Below are 23,268 nucleotides of genomic sequence, written 5' to 3'. Positions count from 1 at the left end.
GAAGACAAAATTTCTTGGTGGGAACATGCTTCTGGATGCATGGTCAGGAAAGCAGAAAGATCTGGGCTGAGTGTTCAAAACCAGACTCTACGCTTACTAGTTGTGTGTCTTTAGGCAAGTTATTCATCTCTTTTTTTTTGGAGATAGAGTCTTGCTCTGTCACCCAGGCTGGAGTGCAGTGGCGCAATCTCGGCTCACTGCAACCTCCACCTCTTGGGTTCAAGTGATTCTCTTGCCTCAGCCTCCCAAGTGGCTGGGACTACAGGCAGCCACCACCATGCCCAGCTAATTTTTGTACTTTTAGTAAAGACAGGGTTTCACCATGTTGGCCAGGCTGGTCTTGAACTCCTGACCTCAAGTGATCTGCCTGCCTCGGCCTCCCAAAGTGCTGGGATTACAGGTGTGAGCCACTGCACCTGACCAAGTTACTCGGTCTCTCAGTCCTCTTAAGGCAAACCACAGAGACAGCTTTATTTTCCTTATCATCATCACAGAAGAAACAGTATTCACTTATAATTGAACAATAAGAAGGGCTCTGGTTCAGATTTCTCTGGTAATCTGATAGTCTTGTCTTGGCAGCATGGTCTTAATTCTCCAAGTTATGTAAGACCCTGTACAATCCATATAATTTCTCATTCTCTTATCTTTAAAATGGGCCCATTTGCTCTTTCCCTAAGCGGCCTGAGGTAATCTGTGAAAATGGTTCGCTATTCACTTAACCTGGAGAAACCCATGATATCATGCAAATCAAGAGGTTCCAATCTTCGTGTTCACTTTAAGAACACTTGTGAAACTGCAGGCCATCAAGGGTATGCATATACGAAAAGCCACGAAGTATCTGAAAGATGTCACTTTACAAAAACAGTGCGTACCAGTCCGACGTTACAATGGTGGAGTTGGCAGGTGTGCCCAGGCCAAGCAGTGGGGCTGCACACAAGGTCGGTGGCCCAAAAAGAGTGCTGAATTTTTGTTGCACATGCTTAAAAATGCAGAGAGTAATGCTGAACTTAAGGGTTTAGATGTAGATTCTCTGGTCACTGAGCATATCCAAGTGAACAAAGCACCTAAGATGCGCCGCTGGACCTACAGAGCTCATGGTTGGATTAACCCATACATGAGCTCTCCTTGCCACATTGAGATGATCCTTACTGAAAAGGAACAGATTGTTCCTAAACCAGAAGAGGTTGCCCAGAAGAAAAAGATCTTCTAATCCCAGAAGAAACTGAAGAAACAAAACTTATGGCAGGGGAGTAAATTCAGCATTAAAATAAATGTAATTAAAAGGGAAAAAAAAAAAGGGGCCATTTGTCCTATCCACCTTATAGGTTATCATGAGGGTCAAATCAAATGAAATAATAGATTTGAGCACACTTTGGGAACTATAAAGTGCTATACAAATAATAATAATAAAAAATTATTTTCAGTCCCACCAACTTGCAGTGTGACTTCAGAGACTCAGTATCTCTGAGTTTACAATTTATCTGCAAAGAGTTTCTTCTACCTACTTTAGGCAGTGGGCAGAATTCTCATGGAAAAAGCTGAGATTGTGCCAGTGCATTCCAGCCTGGGTGATACAGCAGACTCTGACTCAAAAAAAAAAAAAAAAAAAAAAAAAGGGGGTAACTCTAAGGTAGATGGAAAGATGAAACTGACAAAATCAAAATGGAACATCTGTAGACTCTGGCCAACAAAAATCCATCACTAAATGGAATGGTGAGTTAAAGTTGTCTATGTGAAGACTTTTCAGAAATGATTTACATTAAATAACGGTAAAATATCCATTTTTATCTATGAGAATAGGTTTTTTTGTTTGTTTTGTTTTTTGAGACAGGATCTGGCTGTTAGCCAGGCTGGAGTGCAGTGATATGATCTTGGCTTACTGCAACCTCAGCTTCCTGGGCTCAAGTCATCCTTCCATCTCAGCCTCCCAAGTAGCTGTGACTACAGGTGCATACCACCACACCCAGCTAATTTTTGTACTTTTAGAGACGGGGGGTTCACCATTTTGCCCAGGCTGGTCTCGAAGTCATGAGCCAAGCGATCCAACCCGCCTCAGCCACCCAAAGTGCTGGATAACAGGTGTGAGCCACTGCACCTGATCAAAACAGTTTACATTTTAAAAATCTTGGCAAGAATAAGGTGAAATGAGCACTTTCAAACTCAGATCCTGAGGAAACAATAAAAAATGCAGACAAGTTCAGTCAAATATTTAATTGTGGCATTATTTGTAATAATGAAATATTAGAAACTGCCTATATGCCCAACAAATAGAAGACTGGTTAAATAAATTAATGCAAGATATATTTTACAGCCATTATAAATAATGATATGAAGAATTATTAAAAACATGGGTCATGGAAAAGTACTCATAACACTGAATGAAAAAAAGCATGAGTCAAAGTGTAAACTATTCATTATGTGACTTCATGTGTTGTAAATACTTATGTCAAAAGTGAATGTGTGTGTGTGTGTGTGTGTGTGTGTGTGTTTGAGACAGGGTTTCACTCTGTTGTTCAGGCTAGAGAGCAATGGCGCAACCACAGCTCATTGCAACCTCGACCTGCTGGGCTCAAGTAATCCTCCTCACTTGGCCTCCCAAGTAGCTACAGGCGTGTGCCAGCACTCCCAGCTAACTGTTTTATTTTTGTAGAGACAGGGTCTTGCTGTGTTGCCAAGGCTGGTCTTAAACTCCAGGGCTCAAGCGATCTTCCTGCCTCAGCCTTCCAAAGTCCTGGGATTGTAGGCATAAGCCACCATGCACATCTAATTTTTTCTTTTTTACTGCCTTATTGTTCATTTCAACTTTCCTATGAGGAAGTCAATATACCACAGTGAATGAGAACACAGGCTCTGAAGCTAGGTTGAAATCCTGGCCCCAAGGTTTGCCAACTATGTGAACTTGCACAAGTTATCCATGTCTCAGTATTCTCATCTTTAAAATGGGCATAAAAACAGTATATACCTTATAGGGTCTAAGGATAAATGTATGTGGAATACTTAATGCTTGGAACAGAGTAAATGCTCAGTAAGTGTTAGCAATTACTATTAACACTATTGTTTTATAAGAAAGACAGAGGCCTACAGGGAGTCAAGTAGCCCATTCAAGGTAATGGTGGAATAGAATTTATTAACTATCCTTTGGTCTCAATCTAGTTCCTTCTTCTATAATTTCCAGACTTACAAAACAATCTATTAATTTAACTGCTGGCCGGGCATGGTGGCTCACGCCTGTAATCCTAGCACTTTGGGAGGCTGAGGCGGGCAGATCACGAGGTCAGGAGATCGAGACCATCCTGGCTAACACGGTGAAACCCCGTCTCTACTAAAAATACAAAAAAATTAGCCGGGCGCGGTGGTGGGCGCCTGTAGTCCCAGCTACTCAGGAGGCTGGGGTGGGAGAATTGCTTGAACCCGGGAGGCGGAGCTTGCAGTGAGCCGAGACTGCGCCACTGCACTCCAGCCTGGGAGATAGAGTGAGACTCCGTCTCAAAAAAAAAAAAAAAAATTTAACTGCTAAAAATATACATATATACCTGGGTCAGGTGCAGTGGTTCAAACCTGTAATCCCAGCACTTTGGGAGGCCAAGGCAGGAGGATCACTTGAGCCCAGGAGTTTGAGACCAGCCTGGACAACATGGCAAGACCCTGTCTCTACAAAGAAGTCAAAAAATTAGCCAGATGTGGTAGGAGGCACCTGTGGTCCCAAATAGGAAGCTGAGGTGAAGGGATCTCTTGAGCCCAGGAGGTCTAGGCTGCAGTGAGCCATGTTCATACCACTGCACTTCAGCCTCAGCAACAGAGTGAAACCCTGTCTCAAAAACAAAACAGGCCAGGTGCTATGGCTCACACCTGTAATCCCAGGACTTTTGGAGGCCAAGGTGGGCAGATCACTTGAGGTCAGGAGTTCGAGATCAGCCTGGTCAACATGGTGAAACCCCATCTCTACTAAATATTAAAAAAATAGCTGGGTGTGATCCCAGCACTTTGGGAGGCCAAGGAGGGCAGATCGCGAGGTCAGGAGATCGAGACCATCCTGGCCAACATGGTGAAACCCCATTTCTACTAAAAACACAAAAAAATTAGCCGGGCATGGTGGCGGACTCCTGTAGTCCCAGCTACTCAGGAGGCTGAGGCAGGAAAATGGCGTGAACCCAGGAGGCAGAGGTTGCAGTGAGCCGAGATCGCGCCACTGCACTCCAGCCTGAGTGACAGAGCGAAACTCCGTCTCAAAAAAAAAAAAAAAAAAAAAAAAAAAATCCAAGTGTGGTGGTGTGCGCCTGTAATCCTAGCTACTCAGGAGGCTGAGGCACGAGAATCACTTGAACCTGTAAGGTGGAGGTTGCAGTGAGCTGAGAGCACGCCACTGCATTTCACCCTGGGCAACAGAGCAAGACTCCATCTCAAAGAAACAAAAACACAAAAATATATACATACACACACATACACACACACACACCCTGGAAGAAATAAGAATGAGGAGTTGGATGGTGATGTGAGAAAGCAGGAAAATTCCAGCTATTTGAAGCATAGAACCTAATTGTAATTAATGCACTGACTTTGTTATAAATGTAGGTTTGTCTAAATTTGAATAATATAAAGTATACTGCCTCAGGCCCTGATTAGCCCAGTCTGAGCACACTAAGTTTCAGGAGTTGGTGGGTTGAGATATTGGCCTCCTGACCCTGGTGATACTGCCCAGCCCACACCCTGTCTGCATAACTAACCCCATAGAGGCAAGTTACTAAACCATGCAGGACAGAGAAGGATATGGAAAAACTTGCTGGACAAGAAGCAGGAGATAAGGTCAGTGGTTACTGCAATGTGGTATGAGGGTAGAGCATGCTGGACTAGGAGTCAAGATCAGAGTCCTAGGCATAATGCATATTAGATCTGCTTGTCAAATGGCTTTCTTTCACTCTAGAGTCAACACTTGTCCCTTAATATTTATTTCATACACACAAGAACATTTGAAACATATTCATTATAAAGCACAAAAATATAATAAACTATGAAACTACCTCCAAACTAAGAATTTTAAAATTATCAAAAACATGCTTCTATTTCTATACCCCTTTTCTGTCTCATCCTTTTGCCTGCTACCCGTCAACTCCACCAGTCTCTTAATTGTTTTACCAACAGCTAATTTTCACTCTACATCTTAATTGACCTCTCTACAGCATTTGACACCATTGTTTCCATGGGTGCCCTACCCCTTCCCAACCTACACCAATACACTCCCTCTTTTCTTGGCTTATGTAATGCTGGCTGCCCTGGTTTTCTTCCTGCTTTTGTGTGTGTGTATTTTGTTTTGTTTTGTTTTATTTTTTTGCTTATAAAGTTTATTCTCCTCTACCCAGCCAGTAAAGGGCAGAGTTCCTCAAAAACACCATCCTAGGCTCTCTCTTCTTCTCACTCACTCCTTTGCAGGCAGGGCAGAGTGGCTCACGCCTGTAATCTCAGCATTTTGGGAGGCCAGGGCAGGAAGACCACTTGAGGCCAGGAGTTCAAGACCATCCTGGGCAACAAAATCAGACCCTGTTTTTACAAAAACTAAATATAAAAAGTTAGCTGGGCACGGTGGTGCACGCCTGTAGTAGTAGGTACTTGAGAGGCTCCTTTGAGACCAGGAGTTCCAGGCTGCAGTGAGCTTTGATTGCCCCACTGCACTCCAGCCTACGAGACAGGGTGAGACCATCTCTAAATAGATGAATAGACAGATAGACAGACTCTCCTTAGCTTTGTCATCCCTTCTTTGCTCAGGTTGCCTTACACACAGATGGCTTCCATACTGGTGACAGAGATAAACCCTGTCTGAACTGTTGACCTGACTATACCAACCCCTCTCTGAACTGTTGAACTGACATCTCTGTTCAACATGTACGGGATATCCAAAACCAAACTCCTGGATTTTCTTTCAGGGTTACCTAGCACGGTGAAGGGCACCACTATTCATTGTAATATAAGTCTAAAACCCTGGAGACACCCTTAACACTTCTTTCCCCAGAGTCAGTCAATTAACTCCTATTGATTTTAGCTACTTCATAACTTTTTTTTTTTTTTTTTTTAAACAGAGTCTCACTTTGTCATCCAGGCTGGAATGCAATGGTGCGATCTTGGCTCTCTGCAACCTCCGCCTCCTGGGTTCAAGCAATTCTCCTGCCTCAGCCTCCTGAGTAGCTGAGATTACAGGTGCATGCCACCACACTGTTTTTTGTATTTTTAGTAGAGACAGGGGTTCACCATGTTGGCCAGGTTGGTCTTGAACTCCTGACCTCAGGTGATCCACCCACCTTGGCCTCCCGAAGTGCTGGGATTACCACCACGCCCGGCTGCTACTTCATAACTCTTTGCATAGTCTATTACGTCAGCACCACTACCAGCACCACTTTACCACCACAACCATAATCCAAGCTGCCTTCCAGGTATTCTCTACTTAAATTGTTCCAATAACTTTTTAGCAACCAAGGAACTCCTCACTCTCCTGCCTCTTACCCTGGTTATTGCTTATTCCTCCTCCTTAGATCACTTATCATTTTCTCAGGGAGCCTTCCCTACTGGGTCCATTCTTCTTATTATAAATTCTTGTTTAGTTTGCAAGTCGGGTAAAAAAGCTAAAAAAAAAAAAAAAAAAAAAGGGTCAGGCGAGATGGCTCACGCCTGTAATCCCAGCATTATGGGAAGCCTAGGTCGGTGGATCATTTGAGGTCAGGAGTTTGAGACCAGCCTGGCCAAGATGGTGAAACCTCATCTCAACTAAAAAATACAAAAATTAGCTGGGCATGGGGGTGGCTGCCTGTAATCCCAGCTATTTGGGAGGCTGAAGTAGGAGAATCACTTGAACCTGGGACATGGAGGTTACAGTGAGCCAAGATCACGCCACTGCACTCTAGTCTGGGCAACAGAGAGAGGCATTGTCTCAAAACAAAAAAACAAAAACAAAACAAAACGAAACAAAAAAAGAAAATTCAGAAAGAAAAATTCTTGTTGTACCATGCACCACTGCCTTTACACCAGTTGTCACCATTATAATTTTATGCTAACTTGCATAATCTTCATTAATGTTTTTTTCCTTTACCAGAGCTCCATGAGGCAGGAAATATGTATTTTTATCCCCTATGTACAGCAATGTGCCTACCTATAGTGCACACTTAAAAAATATTTGAATTAAGAGGCCAGGCGCGGTGGCTCACGCCTGTAATCTCAGAACTTTGGGAGGCTGAGGCAGGTGGATCACTTGAAGTCAGGAGCTCAAGACTAGCCTGGCCAACATGGTGAAACCTCATCTCTACTAAACATACAAAAATTAACTTGGCGAGGTGGCGCATGCCTGTAATCCTAGCTATTCAGGAGGCTGAGGCACAAGAATCACTTGAATCTGGGAGGCAGGTGTTGCAGTGTGCTTAGATCACCCCATTGCACTCCAGCCTGGGTAACAAAGCGAGTCTCAAAAAAAAAACACATATTGAATTAAAAAATTAGTCGAGTAGGGTCCGGGTGCGGTGGCTCACGCCTGTCATCCCAGCACTTTGGGAGGCCAAGGCGGGCAGATCACGAGGTCAGGAGATCGAGACCATCCTGGCTAACACGCTAAAACCCCGTCTCTACTAAAAATACAAAAAATTAGCCAGGCGTGGTGGTGGGCGCCTGTAGTCCCAGCTACTCGGGAGGCTGAGGCAGGAGAATGGCGTGAACCTGGGAGGTGGAGCTTGCAGTGAGCCAAGATCTGCACCCCAGCCTGGGCGACAGAGCAAGACTCTGTCTCAAAGAAAAAAAAAAAAAAAAAAAAATTAGCCGACTGGCCAGGTATGGTAGTTCGTGCCTGTAATCCCAGTACTTTGGGAGGCTGAGGTGGGTGGATTACCTGAGGTCGGGAGTTCGAGACCAGCCTGGTCAACATAGTGAAACCCCGTCCCTACTAAAATACAAAAATTAGCCGGACATGGTGACATGCCACTGTAACCCCAGCTACTCAGAAGGCTGAAGCAGGAGAATCGCTTGAGCCCAGGATGCAAAGGTTGCAGTGAGCCGAGATTGCACCATTGTACTCCAGCCTGGGCAAGAGACTCTGTCTCCAAAAAAGAATTAGCTGAGCATGGTGGCACACACCTGTAGTCCCAGCTACTTGGAAGGTTGAAGTGGGAGGGTTGCTTGAGCCTGGGAGGCACAGACTACAGTGGGCTGAGATCACACCACTGCACTCCAACCTGGGTGATAGAGCGAGTCCCTGTCTCAAAATAAAAATAAAAATAGGCCAGGAGTGATGGCTCATGCCTGGAATCCCAGCACTTTGGGAGGCTGAGGCAGACAGATCACTTGAGGTCGGGAGTTTGAGGCCAGCCTGGCCAAAATGGTGAAACCCCATCTCTACTAAAAAGTACAAAAAATTAGCTGGGCGTGGTGGTGTGCGCCTATAATCCCAGCTACTTGGGAAGCTGAGGTGGAAGAATTGCTGGAACCCAGGAGGCCGAGGCTGCAGTGAGCCAAGATCATGCCATTGTACTCCAGCCTGGAGACAGAGCGAGACTCCATCTACAAAAAAATAAAAAATAAAAATAAAATATTTGTTGAATGAATGAACTATGTGACAGAGAAATGTCACCCAGCTGTTAGGAAGGAGAGGCATTCATAAAATAGCCTCAAAAACTGTCTCCTTTCCTTTTTATCTAATCCTATTCTCACCAAGTAAACTTTTTGATTTTTTTTTTTTTTTTTTTTTTTTTTTTGGGACGGAGTCTTGCTCTGTCGCCCAGGCTGGAGTGCAGTGGCCGGATCTCAGCTCACTGCAAGCTCCGCCTCCCGGGTTCACGCCATTCTCCTGCCTCAGCCTCCCGAGTAGCTGGGACTACAGGCGCCTGCCACCTCGCCCGGCTAGTTTTTTGTATTTCTTAGTAGAGACGGGGTTTCACCGTGTTAGCCAGGATGGTCTCGATCTCCTGACCTCGTGATCCACCCGTCTCGGCCTCCCAAAGTGCTGGGATTACAGGCTTGAGCCACCGCGTCCGGCCAACTTTTTGATTTTTAATCTAGTTTCCTAGGTCAATCAAATTGGGAAGGGAACCAGAAAAAGTCCTGGTTCCCAAGATCCCACATAATAGAGGTAAAGGATAAGAATCCTAAAATCAAACAGCTTTAGATATGAGTCCCAGCTCTGGCACTTACTAGTATAGTAAAACTGGGCAATTCACTTCAATGCTGAACTCAGTTTTCTCATCTACAACATGGGTAACAGCCTTGAATCTGTCACACATAAGGTTAATGACTTAATGAAATACAGAACACAACATATCTCCTGGGTTATTTTTTGTTACTATTATTATATTATTGCTATTAGTTTACAAATATTGAAAGTTATATGAATAATAATGTGAGAGGGACCAAATATTTAAATGGCTTCAAAAGTCCCTCCAGCTCTAATAATTAGGATTCCACTATGTTGACAACAATTAATAATTTTCTTTTTGAAAAATACCTGAATTCGCCGGGCGTGGTGGTTCACGCCTGTAAGCTCAACACTTTGGGAGGGGGCGGGCGGATCATGAGGTCAGGAGTTCGAGACCAGCCTGACCAATATGGTGAAACCTGTCTCGACTAAAAATACAAAAATCAGCCGTGCATGGTGGTGCATGCCTGTAGCCCCAGCTACTTGGGAAGCTGAGGCAGAAGAATTGCTTGAACCTGGGAGGTGAAGGTTGCAGTGACACAAGATCACATCACTGGACTCCAGCCTGGGCGACAAAATGAGACTTTGTCTCACCAAAAAAAAAAAAAGAAGAAAAGAAAAGAAAAGAAAATCACCTGAATCTTGTGTGAAACTAGAACATGAGAGACCTAAAGAACTCTAGCCCCAACAAACTGCATTCATGAAAAGTCATTCTTGGAAAAACACTACCAAAGGGCCAGGAGGGTGTAATTTGTAAAGGAATAATAACATGGCTTTGTCATCTGCTTTGCTTTTTCTCTGGGGTTTCTTGGTGTGTGATGAACTCTAGTTCTGAAGCAGGTTGTAATAAGCCAATCCTAATCTCTAAATTTGGGAGATCCCCTTAAATCTTTCCACATGGCCGGGCGCGGTGGCTCAAGCCTGTAATCCCAGCACTTTGGGAGGCCGAGATGGGCAGATCACGAGGTCAGGAGATCGAGACCATCCTGGCTAACACGGTGAAACCCCGTCTCTACTAAAAAATACAAAAAACTAGCCGGGCGAGGTGGCGGGCGCCTGTAGTCCCAGCTACTCGGAGGCTGAGGCGGGAGAATGGCGTGAACCCGGGAGGCGGAGCTTGCAGTGAGCCGAGATCGCACCACTGCACTCCAGCCTGGGCGACACAGCGAGATTCCGTCTCAAAAAAAAAAAAATACAAAAAACTAGCCGGGCGAGGTGGCAGGCGCATGTAGTCCCAGCTACTCGGGAGGCTGAGGCAGGAGAATGGCGTGAACCCGGGAGGCGGAGCTTGCAGTGAGCTGAGATCCGGCCACTGCACTCCAGCCTGGGCGACCGAGCAAGACTCCATCTCAAAAACAAAAAAAATCTTTCCACATGCTCCCCTAATTAGACCTCTGGCCAAGTACATGGCACAGAGGGGTTTTATGGTTTGGTACAGGCCTAGTTTTTTTGTTGTTGTTGTTTAAGAGATGGAGTTTTGCCATGTTGGCCAGGCTGGTCTTGAATTCCTGGCCTGCCTCAAATGGACTGCCCACCTAGGCCTCCTAATGTGCTGGGATTACAGGCATGAGCTGCCATGCTGACCCAGGTTTGTTTTCCTTAGTAATTACCATGCAAAACAACTCGGGATACCTGGGATCCAACAGGCCTTGCTCCACCCCCCACGCCATCTCTCTCACAGCATTGCTGATCTCATGACGGGATGTGTATGCAAAACAGACATTCAGGAAACACCTGAGGAGGGAAGAAGAGAATAATTTACCAAAGGGGGACAGGGACTGATGACTGAAGTCACTGATTACAGAGCAGCCCTTCCAGCCTTTCCCTAGAAAAACAAATACACACCAAATGTTAACCATGGATACCTCTGAAAGGTGAAATTATGATTTTTTTGTGGTTTCCAAGTTTTCTTGGAATAAACATGTAACTAGTTTTATAATAAGACAAGTACTAAATGGCTCCTTTTTTTTTTGAGACAGAGTTTTGCTCTTGTTGTCCAGGCTGGAGTGCAGTGGCATGATCTCGACTCACTGCAACCTCTGCCTCCTGGGTTCAAGTGATTCTTCTGCCTCAGCCTCCCGAGTAGCTGGGATTACAGGCGCACACCACCACGCCCAGCTAATTTTTGTATTTTTAGTAGAGACAGGGTTTCACCATGTTGGCCAGGCTGGTCTTGAACTCCTGACTTCAGGTGATCCACCTGCCTAGGATTACAGGCGTGAGACACTGTGCCCAGCCACTAAATAGCTCCTATTGCCCTCCTAACCCTCTCCTCTTCTACTGTACACCGGCTTTCAGAGGAAGATTCCACTGTGACATTGGCACAAACAAAGGAAAATAGGAAGGAGGTTTGGTGTAAAACAAGTCCACTGGCCGGGCGCAGTGGCTCACGCCCGCACTTTGGGAGGCCGAGGCGGGTGGATCACGAGGTCAGGAGATCGAGATCACAGTGAAACCCCGTCTCTACTAAAAATACAAAAAATTAGCCAAGCGCGGTGGTGGGCGCCTGTAGTCCCAGCTACTCGGGAGGCTGAGCCAGGAGAATGGCGTGAACCCGGGAGGTGGAGCTTGCAGTGAGCCGAGATCGCGCCACTGCACTCCAGCCTGGGTGACAGAACTAGACTCCGTCTCAAAAAAAAAAAAAAAAAAAACAAGTCCACTGCCAAAATACATGTTATGTTTCAAACATCACGGAGTTTGGATTATTGAATTCTATTCCCTGTAGGTCTGTATGACCTCCCAAGGTCATCCTATCCATAGGTTAAAGGAGTGGAACAGAAAAAGAATTTCTTGAAGGATCTGTCTTCAAAGACAGGGATAAGAACTGTTGTATTCTGATCCCATCCCCTGTCAAGTAAAAACATATATACATATACACACATACACATTTACTTGGTGGGGGGTAGGCACAGAAAGGAGGAAACTATGCGTATGTGTCAGTATACACACATATAACATGTTATTGCAGAATCATGTCTGGTGTGCCCTGCAGTCAGGAGAAAGTCTCTAAGCTGCTCAACCTACTCTCTCATTGCCCGTTGCACCAATCTAGACCAAGAAAAGCCCAGGACGTCTCCCTAAAGCCAGCAGGGAATCAAATATTGAAACAGCTCCCTACAGGGAAATCTGAGAACTTACTTGTTGTAGTTCTTTGTGGCCTGTACAGCTTGTGCAATCAGCTCCTGGAGATCCAAGGGTAACAAATGCAGATCGCCCAGGACCCGGATACATACCCCATGCTTCTGCAGTTTCTCCCTGATCAGGGAAAAGAGGCAGCATTGGGATAGGGCCCCTGCTGAGCTGGAGAGAGCAAGGTGCTCAGGTAATAACTGACAACCAGTTTTTTGAGGGCTTTCCTGTGTGTCAGACACTGTTCTACATGCTTGCATCCCCTCAACAACTCTGAAAGCTTACTTCAGTGCTGAGGCTCAGACAGGACAGTCAGATGGGGACTGCCCAAGGTCATACAGCCATCAAGTGCTCTGTTAGGATTGAAACGCTGTCTGTCTGACTTGAGAACCCAAATTATTTTTCTTGAGACGGACTCTTGCTCTGTCACCCAGGCTGGAGTGCAGTGGTGTGATCTCAGCTCACTGCAACCTCCGCCTCCCAGGTTCAAGCGATCTTCCCACTTCAGCCTCCCAAGTAGCTGGGATTACAGGCACCCGCCACCATGCCTGGCTAATTTTTGTATTTTTAGTAGAGACAGGGTTTCACCATGTTGGCCAGGCTGGTCTCGAACTCTTGACCTCAAGTGAGCTGCCTGCCTCAGTCTCCCAAAGAGCTGAGATTACAGGCATGAGCCACAGCGCTCAGTCCCAAACTCTTTTTTTTTGTTGTTTGTTTGTTTCCTTTTTTGGAGACAGGGTCTTACCCTCACCCAGACTGGAGTGCAGCGGTATACTCATGGTTCAATATAACTTCCAAATCCTGAGCTCAAGAGATCCTCCTGCCTTAGCTTCCCAAGTAGCTGGGACTAAAGGTGTACACCACCATGCCCGGCTAATTTTTGTATTTCTTGTAAAGATGAGGTCTCACTATGTTGCCCAAGGTGGTCTCAAACTCCTGGCCTCAAGTGATCCTCCTGCCTGAGCCTCCCACAGTGCTAGGATTACAGGTGTGAGCCACCATGTCCAGCAAGAACCCAAACTCTTTACTATACATTACACAACCTCATGTGTCCTTTTTGGGAAGTTGCATTTTATGTATCTGTGAAGTCCCATTTGAGAAGTGAGTAAACTCCTCAAGGGAAGGAGCTGTATTATTGGTTACTTTTGTTACGTTCTAGTGAAGTATGATGATAATGGTGACAGCTAACATTCTATGTTTACTAAATTCCAGATATTGGTCTAAGTGCTTTACATGTACCAACACATTCCATTCTTACACCAACCTCTGAGTTATATACCACTATTATTCCCCTTTTACAGATGAGGAAACTGAGGCACAGGGACGTTAGGTAATTTGTTCGGACAGTTGATGAATGGAGAACCAGGATTTGTACATAGGAAGTCAGCCTCCAGAGCTTGTCTTCTTAATTATGACATTATATTGCTTCCATACAACAACTCCCAAACTCTGCATATGGTGAGAATGAATTCAATCAGTTTCTCTCATCTGGAAATGCTATGAAGAAACCAAATGCTTCACGTTTGGAAAATGGGAGCTTAATAGAAGGAAGTATACTAGAAGACCTTGATTCAGCTCTTCCTACTAGCTTGTGGTATAGTTCTGCCACTAGCTTGATGTGTGACCAGGCGTGAGCCCTCGTCTTCTGTTTTTAAAATTTTTAATTTACTTATTTTTATTTTAATGAATTAATTTTTTGAGACAGCATCTCACTCTGTTACCCAGGATGGAAGATAGTGGTTCAATGACAGCTCATTGAAGCCTCAACCTCCCCAGACTCAAGTGAGCCTCCCTCTTCAGCCTCCCGTGTAGCTGGGATTACAGGCATGTGCCACCATCCTCAGTTAATTTTTTTTATATTTTCTTGTAGAGATGGGGTTTTGCCATGTTGCCTAGGCTGGACTCAAGCAAATTCCTGGACTCAAGCAATCCACCCTCCTTGGCCTCCCAAAGCGCTGGGATTACAGGTGCGAGCCACCCTGCTCAACCTCTTCTCTTTACCAGGGTTTTGTTTCCCAACTGATGAAATAGAATAAGGCCAGTGGTTTTCCCACTTTCTTTCAGCCAAAGAACCCTTTCTTCAAATCAAATTCTACACAGAAGCCTAATACATAAAATAGGTAAATGCAACTCAGCACCCTCTACCCTACTCCCACTGGGTTCTTTCTACACTTCCTCAGACCTTGGGGTTCTGTGGCACATTAATGGTAAAGCACCTCTGAGGTTTCTTCTTGCTTTCGCCAGGACTTCATGATAAACGAAGTCCATTTTCTCTACTATTAACTGATCAGAGCAATGTCATTAGCATCTCTTCTGCCATGCATTTTGATCTTGCAGGAATTGTGAGTAAGAATATATTTTAGGCTCAAAGCCTGGCATATAGTAAGCACTTTAAAAAGGTAAGATTAGTGGGATGTGCCCCCCATGCCTCCATCCCCGGCTCCTTAGGTGTAAACTCTGAGCCACACAGGCTCTGCTGGGGACCAGGGAGCAATGTCTGTAGCCCAGAATCTCACCATCCTAATATAGACAGAAAGAAGCCTGGCTACCCCCCCTACCACCCATTGTTCTAGGCTTACCTTCACTGGAGTTCTAGGCTCACTGTTCTCTCATCTTCCTGGTATAGGTAGGAGCTGGGCACACAACAGTTGTAACTAAGGCTTTTGGGCAATTCTGGCTGGTAAGGGCTCCATACTTTGAAGCAAGCAGTCTCCACTGAACTTCATCTTTGCCCCTCTCTGGCTTTATTCCCTAAGTTAAGCCTAAACTTACTGACAGCTAAGAATGGTACTGACCCTTCCCCATAATTGTCTCTTATGCATCATCCCATCCCTCCCAAAAGACTATGCAGGGGGAGTACAGTAACTTTTTAGGGTTCACTGTGCAGCAGAAAATGACTTCCTTAATGTTTTCTTCTTTTTTTTTTTTTTTTTTTTTTGAGACGGAGTCTCGCTCTGTCGCCCAGGCTGGAGTGCAGTGGCCGGATCTCAGCTCACTGCAAGCTCCGCCTCCCGGGTTCACGCCATTCTCCTGCCTCAGCCTCCAGAGTAGCTGGGACTACAGGCGCCCGCCACCTCGCCCGGCTAGTTTTTTTTTTTTTTTTTTTATTTTGTTTTTTTTGAGACGGAGTCTCGCGCTGTGTCACCCAGGCTGGAGTGCAGTGGCGCGATCTCGGCTCACTGCAAGCTCCGCCTCCCAGGTTCACGCCATTCTCCTGCCTCAGCCTCCGAGTAGCTGGGACTACAGGCGCCCGCCACCACGCCCGGCTAGTTTTTTGTATTTTTAGTAGAGACGGGGTTTCACCATGTTAGCCAGGATGGTCTCGATCTCCTGACCTCGTGATCCACCCGCCTCGGCCTCCCAAAGTGCTGGGATTACAGGCTTGAGCCACCGCGCCCGGCCCCGGCTAGTTTTTTGTATTTTTTAGTAGAGACGGGGTTTCACCGTGTTCGCCAGGATGGTCTCGATCTCCTGACCTTGTGATCCGCCCATCTCGGCCTCCCAAAGTGCTGGGATTACAGGCTTGAGCCACCGCGCCCGGCCTTAATGTTTTCTTTAACTCCACTTCCTTGGCCATAGTTTATTGGCTCTGGGGTAGAAATCTGATAGAATTTAGGGATCCCAATTAAGGGATTTTATTGATTCTGGGTTGCTCTTTTGAAGCAGAGAAAACTGGTCTGCAGAGAGAGGTGGAAATAAATGGATATAGAGGTTCTACCTAGTGGGTTTAATTCCTGGTTTCAGTTTTGCTTGAGGTTGGCTGTACTTGTTCTTAAATCATGTGACACACCTCAATATCCTCAAATAAATGCCCCTTTTTTAATTTAAAAAAAATGGAAGAAATAAAGAATGAGGCCGGGCGCGGTGGCTCAAGCCTGTAATCCCAGCACTTTGGGAGGCCGAGACGGGCAGATCACGAGGTCAGGAGATCGAGACCATCCTGGCTAACACGGTGAAACCCCGTCTCTACTAAAAAATACAAAAAACTAGCCGGGCGAGGTGGCAGGCGCCTGTAGTCCCAGCTACTCAGGAGGCTGAGGCAGGAGAATGGCGTAAACCTGGGAGGCGGAGCTTGCAGTGAGCTGAGATCCGGCCACTGCACTCCAGCCCGGGCGACAGAGCAAGACTCCGTCTCAAAAAAAAAAAAAAAAAAAAAAAAAAAAAAAAAAAAAAAAAAAGAAATAAAGAATGAAAGACTATCTTGTATTTCTGATATTTGCCACCCAAGATGTCTAACCAACATTAAAAAGAGTTGGGAGTCCCTTAAGTAAGCCTCAGATAACAGAATTTCAAGGGTTAGGATAAGGCTGGGGGTGGTGGAAGAACATACTCTCCCCTCTGATAGCATCTTACTGTTCTTCCATCAAGCGGCTGAACTTCTGCCGGGCCAGATCCATAAGCCCGTCTACCTCACTCTTGGAGCGTTTGAAGTTCTCAATGCTGAATGCGTAGACCGTCACCTCTAGGATGCCCAGGTTCAAACACCACCGCAGAGTCTGAGAGGGGAGAAGGCAAGGAGCTAGGATACAAGGAAGAGTGGGAAGGGAAATAAGAGGTACTTTTTGGTCCTGACTCAGAGCTGGAGATGGGAGGCAGACTTTTCTCCTCCCAAAGCTGGGTGAAGCTAGGATAACATCAGTGTTTATGTCAGAATTAATGAATCAAACAAGGAGAAAACCACCATTGAAGAAACTGAAAAATGTGATCTTAGTGAATGCTGATGGCATTGTGCATTACAAGAAAGAACTCTGCACTGAGAGTGTAAAGACCTAGGTTCTAGTCCCTGACTCCATCATGCACTTATGTGACTAGAATCAAATCACTTAATCTCTCTAGGTTTAAGTCTCCTTACCTGTAATAGGAATCACAATCCATCCCTTACAAGGTGGTTAACGAACAATATAAAAACACAAGGTGTTATTACTCACAGCGTAACTTCATTATTCTGGTAGGTTGGGAGGCTGATGAGTCAAAAGAAAAAAAGCAATAACTGGACAGCTGTGTAACATTTAATAGCCTGCAAAGGGTTTTCACATAATTTCATTCGATTCTTTGAACACCCACTTTAAAATGACACTGCTGTTTTCATGCCTACTTTACAGATGATAAAACAGGCTCAGAGTTGAAGAATATGTCAAAAATCCTCAACTCAACTGTCTGATTCCATTATATGGAGTTCTAGAACAGGAAAAACAAATTTATAGTTACAGAAATCAGAACAGTAGTTGCCTAGAGAAGAAAAGGAGGAGGTGGAACAGAAGTTGATTGAGAAAGGGCACCAGGGAACTTTTTGGAGAGATAGAAATGTCCTACATCTTTTTTTTTTTTTGCTGGAATCTCGCTCTGTTACCCAGGCTGGAGTGCAGTGCTACAATCTTGGCTCACTACAACCTCCACCTCCTACGTTCAAGTGATTCTCCTGCCTCAGCCTCCCGAGTAGGTGGCCTACAGGCATGTGCCACCACACCCGGCTAACTTTTTGTATTTTTAGTAGAGACAGATTTCGCCATGCTGGCCAGGCTGGTCTTGAACTCCTGACCTCAGGTGATCTGCCTGCCTCGGCCTCCCAAAGTGGTAGGATTACAGGCATGAGCCACTGCGCCCAGCAGGAAATGTCTTATATCTCGACAGGGGTATGGGTTAAATGAATGCATTGTCAAAACCTAAAATCTGTGCATTTCACCATATGAAATTATAATTCAAAAAGAAATGAAACTGGCTGGGTGCGGTGGGTCACACCTGTAACCCTAGCACTTTGGGAGGCCGAGGTGAGCGGATTACCTGAGGTTGGGAGTTCAAGACCAGCCTGGCCAACATGGTAAAACCCCATCTCTACTAAAAATACAAAAACTTAGCTGGGTGCAATGGCGCATGCCTGTAATCCCAGCTACTTGGGAGGTTGAGGCAGGAGAATTGCTTGAACCCGGGAGGCACAGGCTGTGGTGAGTGGAGATCTTACCACTGTACTCCAGCCTGGGCTACAGAGCGAGACTTTGACTCAAAAAAAACAGGCGAGGCATGGTGGCTCATGCCTATAATCCCAGCACTTTGGGAGGCCGAGGTGGGAGGATCACGAGGTCAGGAGTTCGAGACCAGCCTGACCAACATGGTGAAACCCCATCTCTACTAAAAATGCAAAAATTAGCTGGGCGTGGTGACGCGGGCCTGTAATCCCAGCTAGTCAGGAGGCTGACGCAGGAGAAACCCTCGAACCTGGGAGGCAGAGGTTGCAGTGAGCCAAGATCGCGCCACTGTACTCCAACGTGGGCAACAGAGAGAGCGACTCTGTCTCAAAAAAAAGAAAAAATGAAACTCACACTTAAACTTAGTCCTGGCTGGGCGCGGTGGCTCACACCTGTAATCCCAGCACTTAGGCCACGGGGGGCAGATCACGAGGTCAGGAGTTTGTGACCAGCCTGGCTAACATGGTGAAACTCCGTCTCTATTAAAAACACAAAAATTAGCTGGGAGTGGTGGCACGCACCTGTAATCCCAGCTACTCGGCAGGCTGAGGCAGGAGAATCGCTTGAACCCGGGAGGCGGAGGTTATAGTGAGCTGAGATCACGCCACTGCACCCTAGCCTGGGTGACAGAGCAAGACTCCGTCTCAAAAAAAAAAAAAAAAAGAAAAAAACTTAGTCCTTTGGGGCTGCTCTAATCCTGTACCACTAAAGGTGGAGAACAATGCTGAGAGGTGAAGAACAATGTTGAGAGATGGAGAGCTGGAGAAATGTTGAGAGATGGAGAACAGAAGAAACAAAGCTAAAGAGCTACCTCTCTAACCCCTTAACAAACATATAAGCAAACAAATCTATTGTTATCTTAGGAAAATTACCAGTGAGAACCTGACACTTGAACAGCCTCAGGCTCTAAAGACCTTGCAAGGCAGCCACTGTGGATGGCACATCTGGGTTGGAACCCACCACTGACATCAGTCAATATAATTGCTAATAACAAGTTTGATTTTTGAGCACTTCCTTTATGTCAGGGCCTGTGCTACATGTTTTCCATTGTGCCATCTTATTTATCTTCAAATAATCTACTGAGAGAGATTGCTAACCCTGTTTTATAGATGAAGAAACTGAGGCAAAAGGAAGCTACATAACTCACTGCAGGTCGCAAAGCCAGACAGTGACAGAGCAGGGGTACCAATGAGTTCTGAGGGACTCCAGAGCTTAAGCTCCTAAGCATTAGGCAAAACTGCCTCTCAGTTACAAAACAGAAGCCAGAGTCAACAAACTCCATAAAGTAAAGACTTCTACAAGGTGTTAGTGAGAACCCCACTGCCACTCATTCAAGAAAAAAACATCACAGCCCTGGCATCATGCTGTGCCCCTGTGCCAGGATACTGGGACCTGTGAACTACAGACCATATTTCCATTCTTTTTTTTTTTTTTGAGACGGAGTCTCACTCTGTTGCCCAGGCTGGAGTGCAGTGATGTAATCTCAGCTCACTGCAAGCTCCGCCTCTCGGGTTCACGCCATTCTCCTGCCTCAGCCTCCTGAGTAGCTGGGATTACAGGCGCCTGCCACCACGCCCGGCTAGTTTTTTGTATTTTTAGTAGAGACGGGGTTTCACCGTGTTAGCCAGGATAGTCTTGATCTTCTGACCTCATGATCCGCGTGCCTCGGCCTCCCAAAGTGCTGGGATTACAGGCGTGAGCCACTGCTCCCGGCCCTCCATTCTTCTTAAAAGTTTCACCAAGATTGTCATATTCCATTCTTTTGTTAAACTAAATGTTTTCCAATTTATAACATGCATTATACCACAAAATGTTCATGACCTCTGTGTAGAGTGATGTCCTGGTTTGCTGGGGACTTTCACCAGTTTTAGCACTGAAAGATCTGCGTCCTGAGAAACCTGTCAGCCTTGCCAAAGCAGAATGAATAGTCACCCATTGTTCATCCAGAAATGTCACTTCTAAGAATTTATCCAAAAAGAGTACTTTTTTTTTTCAGACAAGGTCTTGCTCTGTCACCAGGCTGGAGTGTGGTGACATGAACATAGCTCACTGCAGCCTCAACCTCCAGGGTTCAAGTGATCCTTCCACCTCAGTCCCATAAGTATCTGGGACCACAGGCATGCACCACCATGCTTGGCTAATTTTTTTTTTTTTTTTTTTTGTAGAGACAGGATCTCACCATGTTGCCCAGGGTGAAACAGTACTATTTATAATGTTTATTGTAATGTCAAGTAATAGTGGAGCAGTTAAATTGTATCAGATCCTCTTGATAAAATGTTCTATAGTCATTGAAACATACAGTTAGAAAGCTTATATATACACCTTAAAAAATGCTTCCCCAAATGTTGGCGGGGCACAGTGGCTCATGACTGTAACCTCAGCACTTTGGGAGGCTGATGGGGGTGGATCACTTGAGGTCAGGAATTCGAGAACAGCCTGGCCAACATGGTGAAACCTCATCTCTCTCAAAATACAAAAGAATTAGTTGGATGTGGTGACAGGTGTTCAATCTCAACTACTCAGGAGGCTGAGGAAGAAAATCACTTGAACCCGGGAGGTGGAGGTTGCAGTGAGCAGAGATCATGCCACTGCACTCCAGCCTGGGCAACAGAGCGAGACGCTGTCTCAAACAAACAAACAAAACCAAAATGTTAAAAAATAAGGTTACCGAAGCTACAGATGCAATTTTATTAATGTTAAGTCATGTAGAGCATACAATAAGGATTGGATGAGGCATAGAATATAAACTGTTGATTTATTAAAATAAGAAGAGGCAATTTTGTTCCTATTTCCAATATTTTATGGTCATTCACTGGATGATTACTTCTTTGTTAATGTCATTTTTTTTTTTCTTGAGATGGTGTCACTCTGTCACCCAGGCTAGAGTACAGTGGCACAATCTCTGTTCACTGCCGCCTCAAGCTTCCTGGGCTCAGATAGTCCTCCCACCTCAGCCTCCTGAGTAGCTGGAGGCACAGGTGTGCACCACTAAGTCCGGCTAATTTTTAAATTTTTTTGTAGAGACAGGGTTTGACTATGTTGCCCAGGCTGGTCCTGAACCCCTGGGCTCAAGCAATCCTCCTGCCTCGGCCTCCCAAAGTGTGGGATTACAGGCATAAGCAACCACATCTGGCCAATTTCAAGATGAGACCTATAGCTAGCAAGCAAACAGTAAAACACAGAGACAGATACACAAAACACTCTTCAACCACAGCAAACTCAGAGCCTGGTTTTCTAGCTATAATCCACCTCTCCACAGACTGTTCACTTTGGGCTCTGCCATACAAACCCACCTCAGCTAGCTTGTTGAAGCCCTGTGAGTGGCCTTCCTGCCGCTCCACCTGGCACTTCTTGGCATAGCGACGGTTCCCGTCCATTATGAATGCAATGTGTTTCGGCATTGGGCCTGCCTGTGGAATAGGAAGACAAATCATGAACAGGTTTCATATTCTTCAGGGATAAAGGAAGACACTACACCCCAAGGTGATAAGTTTGGGTTATGTGATGAAAACCCCAATGAAGGGAATTGGGTACTTTGTGCTTTTAACTCAGTAAAAAGACATTAAAGTTTACTTACTTAGTTACTTAATTTTGAGGCAGGATCTCACTCAGTCACCCAGACTGGAATGCAATGGTGTGATCACAGCTGACTGCAGCCTTGGCCTCCTGGGCTCAAGTGATGCTCCCACCTCTGCCTCTCACTGACTAGCCAGGGCTACCAGCACATGCCATCACACCTACCTAGCCTTTTTTTTTTTCTTTTTTTTTTAAGAGATGGAGTCGGCCAGGCATGGTGGCTTACGCCTATAATCCCAGCACTTTGGGAGGCTGAGGTGGGTGGATCACTTGAGGTCAGGCGTTCGAGACCAGCCTGGCCAACATGGTGAAACTTGGTCTCTACTAAAAATACAAAAATTAGCCAGGCATGGTGGCATGTGCCTGTAGTCCCAGCTACTCTACTCTGGAGGCTGAGGCAGGAGAATCGCTTGAACCCAGGAGGTGGAGGTTGCAGTGAGTCGAGATCATGCCACTGCACTCCAGCCTGGGCGACACAGTGAGACCGTCTCAAAAAAAAGAGATGGGTGGGGTATTTTCGCATGTTGCCCAGGTCTGGAACTCCTGGGCTCAAGCAATCCTCCTTCATCAGCCTCCCAAACTGCTGGGATTAAAAAAGGTATGAGCCACCATAGCTGGCCTACTTATTATTTTTTTGAGATGGAGTCTCGCTCTGTTGCCCGGGCTGGAGTGCACTGCTGCGATTTCGGCTCACTGCAAGCTCCGCCTCCCGGGTTCACGCCATTCTCCTGCCTCAGCCTCCGAGTAGCTGGGACTACAGGCGCCTGCCACCACGCCCGGCTAATTTTTTTTTGTATTTTTAGTAGAGACGGGGTTTCACCGTGTTAGCCAGGATGGTCTCGATCTCCTGACCTCGTGATCCGCCCACCTTGGACTCCCAAAGTGCTGGGATTACAGGCTGAGCCACTGCGCCCGGCCTACTTATTTTTATTTACATATTTACTGAGCACTTACTCCGTGGCAAATACTATGCTAAGCTTCTTTTTTTTTTTTGAGACGGAGTCTCGCTCTGTCGCCCAGGCTGGAGTGCAGTGGCCGGATCTCAGCTCACTGCAAACTCCGCCTCCCAGGTTCACGCCATTCTCCTGCCTCAGCCTCCCGAGTAGCTGGGACTACAGGCGCCCACCACCTTGCCCGGCTAGTTTTTTGTATTTTTTAGTAGAGACGGGGTTTCACTGGGTTAGCCAGGACGGTCTCGATCTCCTGACCTCGTGATCCGCCCATCTCGGCCTCCCAAAGTGCTGGGATTACAGGCTTGAGCCACCGCGCCCGGCCTGCTAAGCTTCTTATACTTCATCTTATCATACAAGTCTATAAAGTAAATAGTATTATCTTCATTTTACAGATGGAAAAACAGGCCGGGCGCGGTGGCTCAAGCCTGTAATCCCAGCACTTTGGGAGGCCGAGATGGGCGGATCACAAGGTCAGGAGATCGAGACC

At 45.9% G+C, this 23,268-nt stretch overlaps 1 protein-coding gene and 1 pseudogene across 7 annotated transcripts in view; one reads left to right on the top strand and one right to left on the bottom strand.

Annotated features, from left to right (window-relative positions):
• The window catches only part of DHDDS (dehydrodolichyl diphosphate synthase subunit), a 43,884-nt gene that overhangs the window by 16,031 nt on the left and 4,585 nt on the right, over window positions 1-23,268 (bottom strand). For 4 of the 7 annotated variants that reach the window (XM_025366469.1, XM_025366499.1, XM_025366489.1 and 1 more), the window contains exons 3-6: window positions 21,546-21,662; window positions 16,643-16,785; window positions 12,299-12,415; window positions 10,793-10,894 (exon numbers count right to left, since the gene is read on the bottom strand). In XM_025366469.1, the coding sequence (XP_025222254.1) occupies window positions 10,793-10,894; window positions 12,299-12,415; window positions 16,643-16,785; window positions 21,546-21,662 (479 nt within the window). Of the gene's footprint in view, window positions 1-10,792; window positions 10,895-12,298; window positions 12,416-16,642; window positions 16,809-21,545; window positions 21,663-23,268 lie in introns of all 7 variants that reach the window. The other 3 variants (XM_025366527.1, XM_025366508.1, XM_025366519.1) reach the window with 3 other exon arrangements.
• On the top strand, window positions 700-1,280 carry LOC112612245 (annotated as a pseudogene).

This window comes from Theropithecus gelada, chromosome 1, assembly GCF_003255815.1.
Source record: "Theropithecus gelada isolate Dixy chromosome 1, Tgel_1.0, whole genome shotgun sequence".
NCBI classification, from domain to species: Eukaryota; Metazoa; Chordata; class Mammalia; order Primates; family Cercopithecidae; genus Theropithecus; species Theropithecus gelada.
Note: the sequence above shows the minus strand (reverse complement) of the source record. Positions and strands in the feature narration are given on the sequence as shown.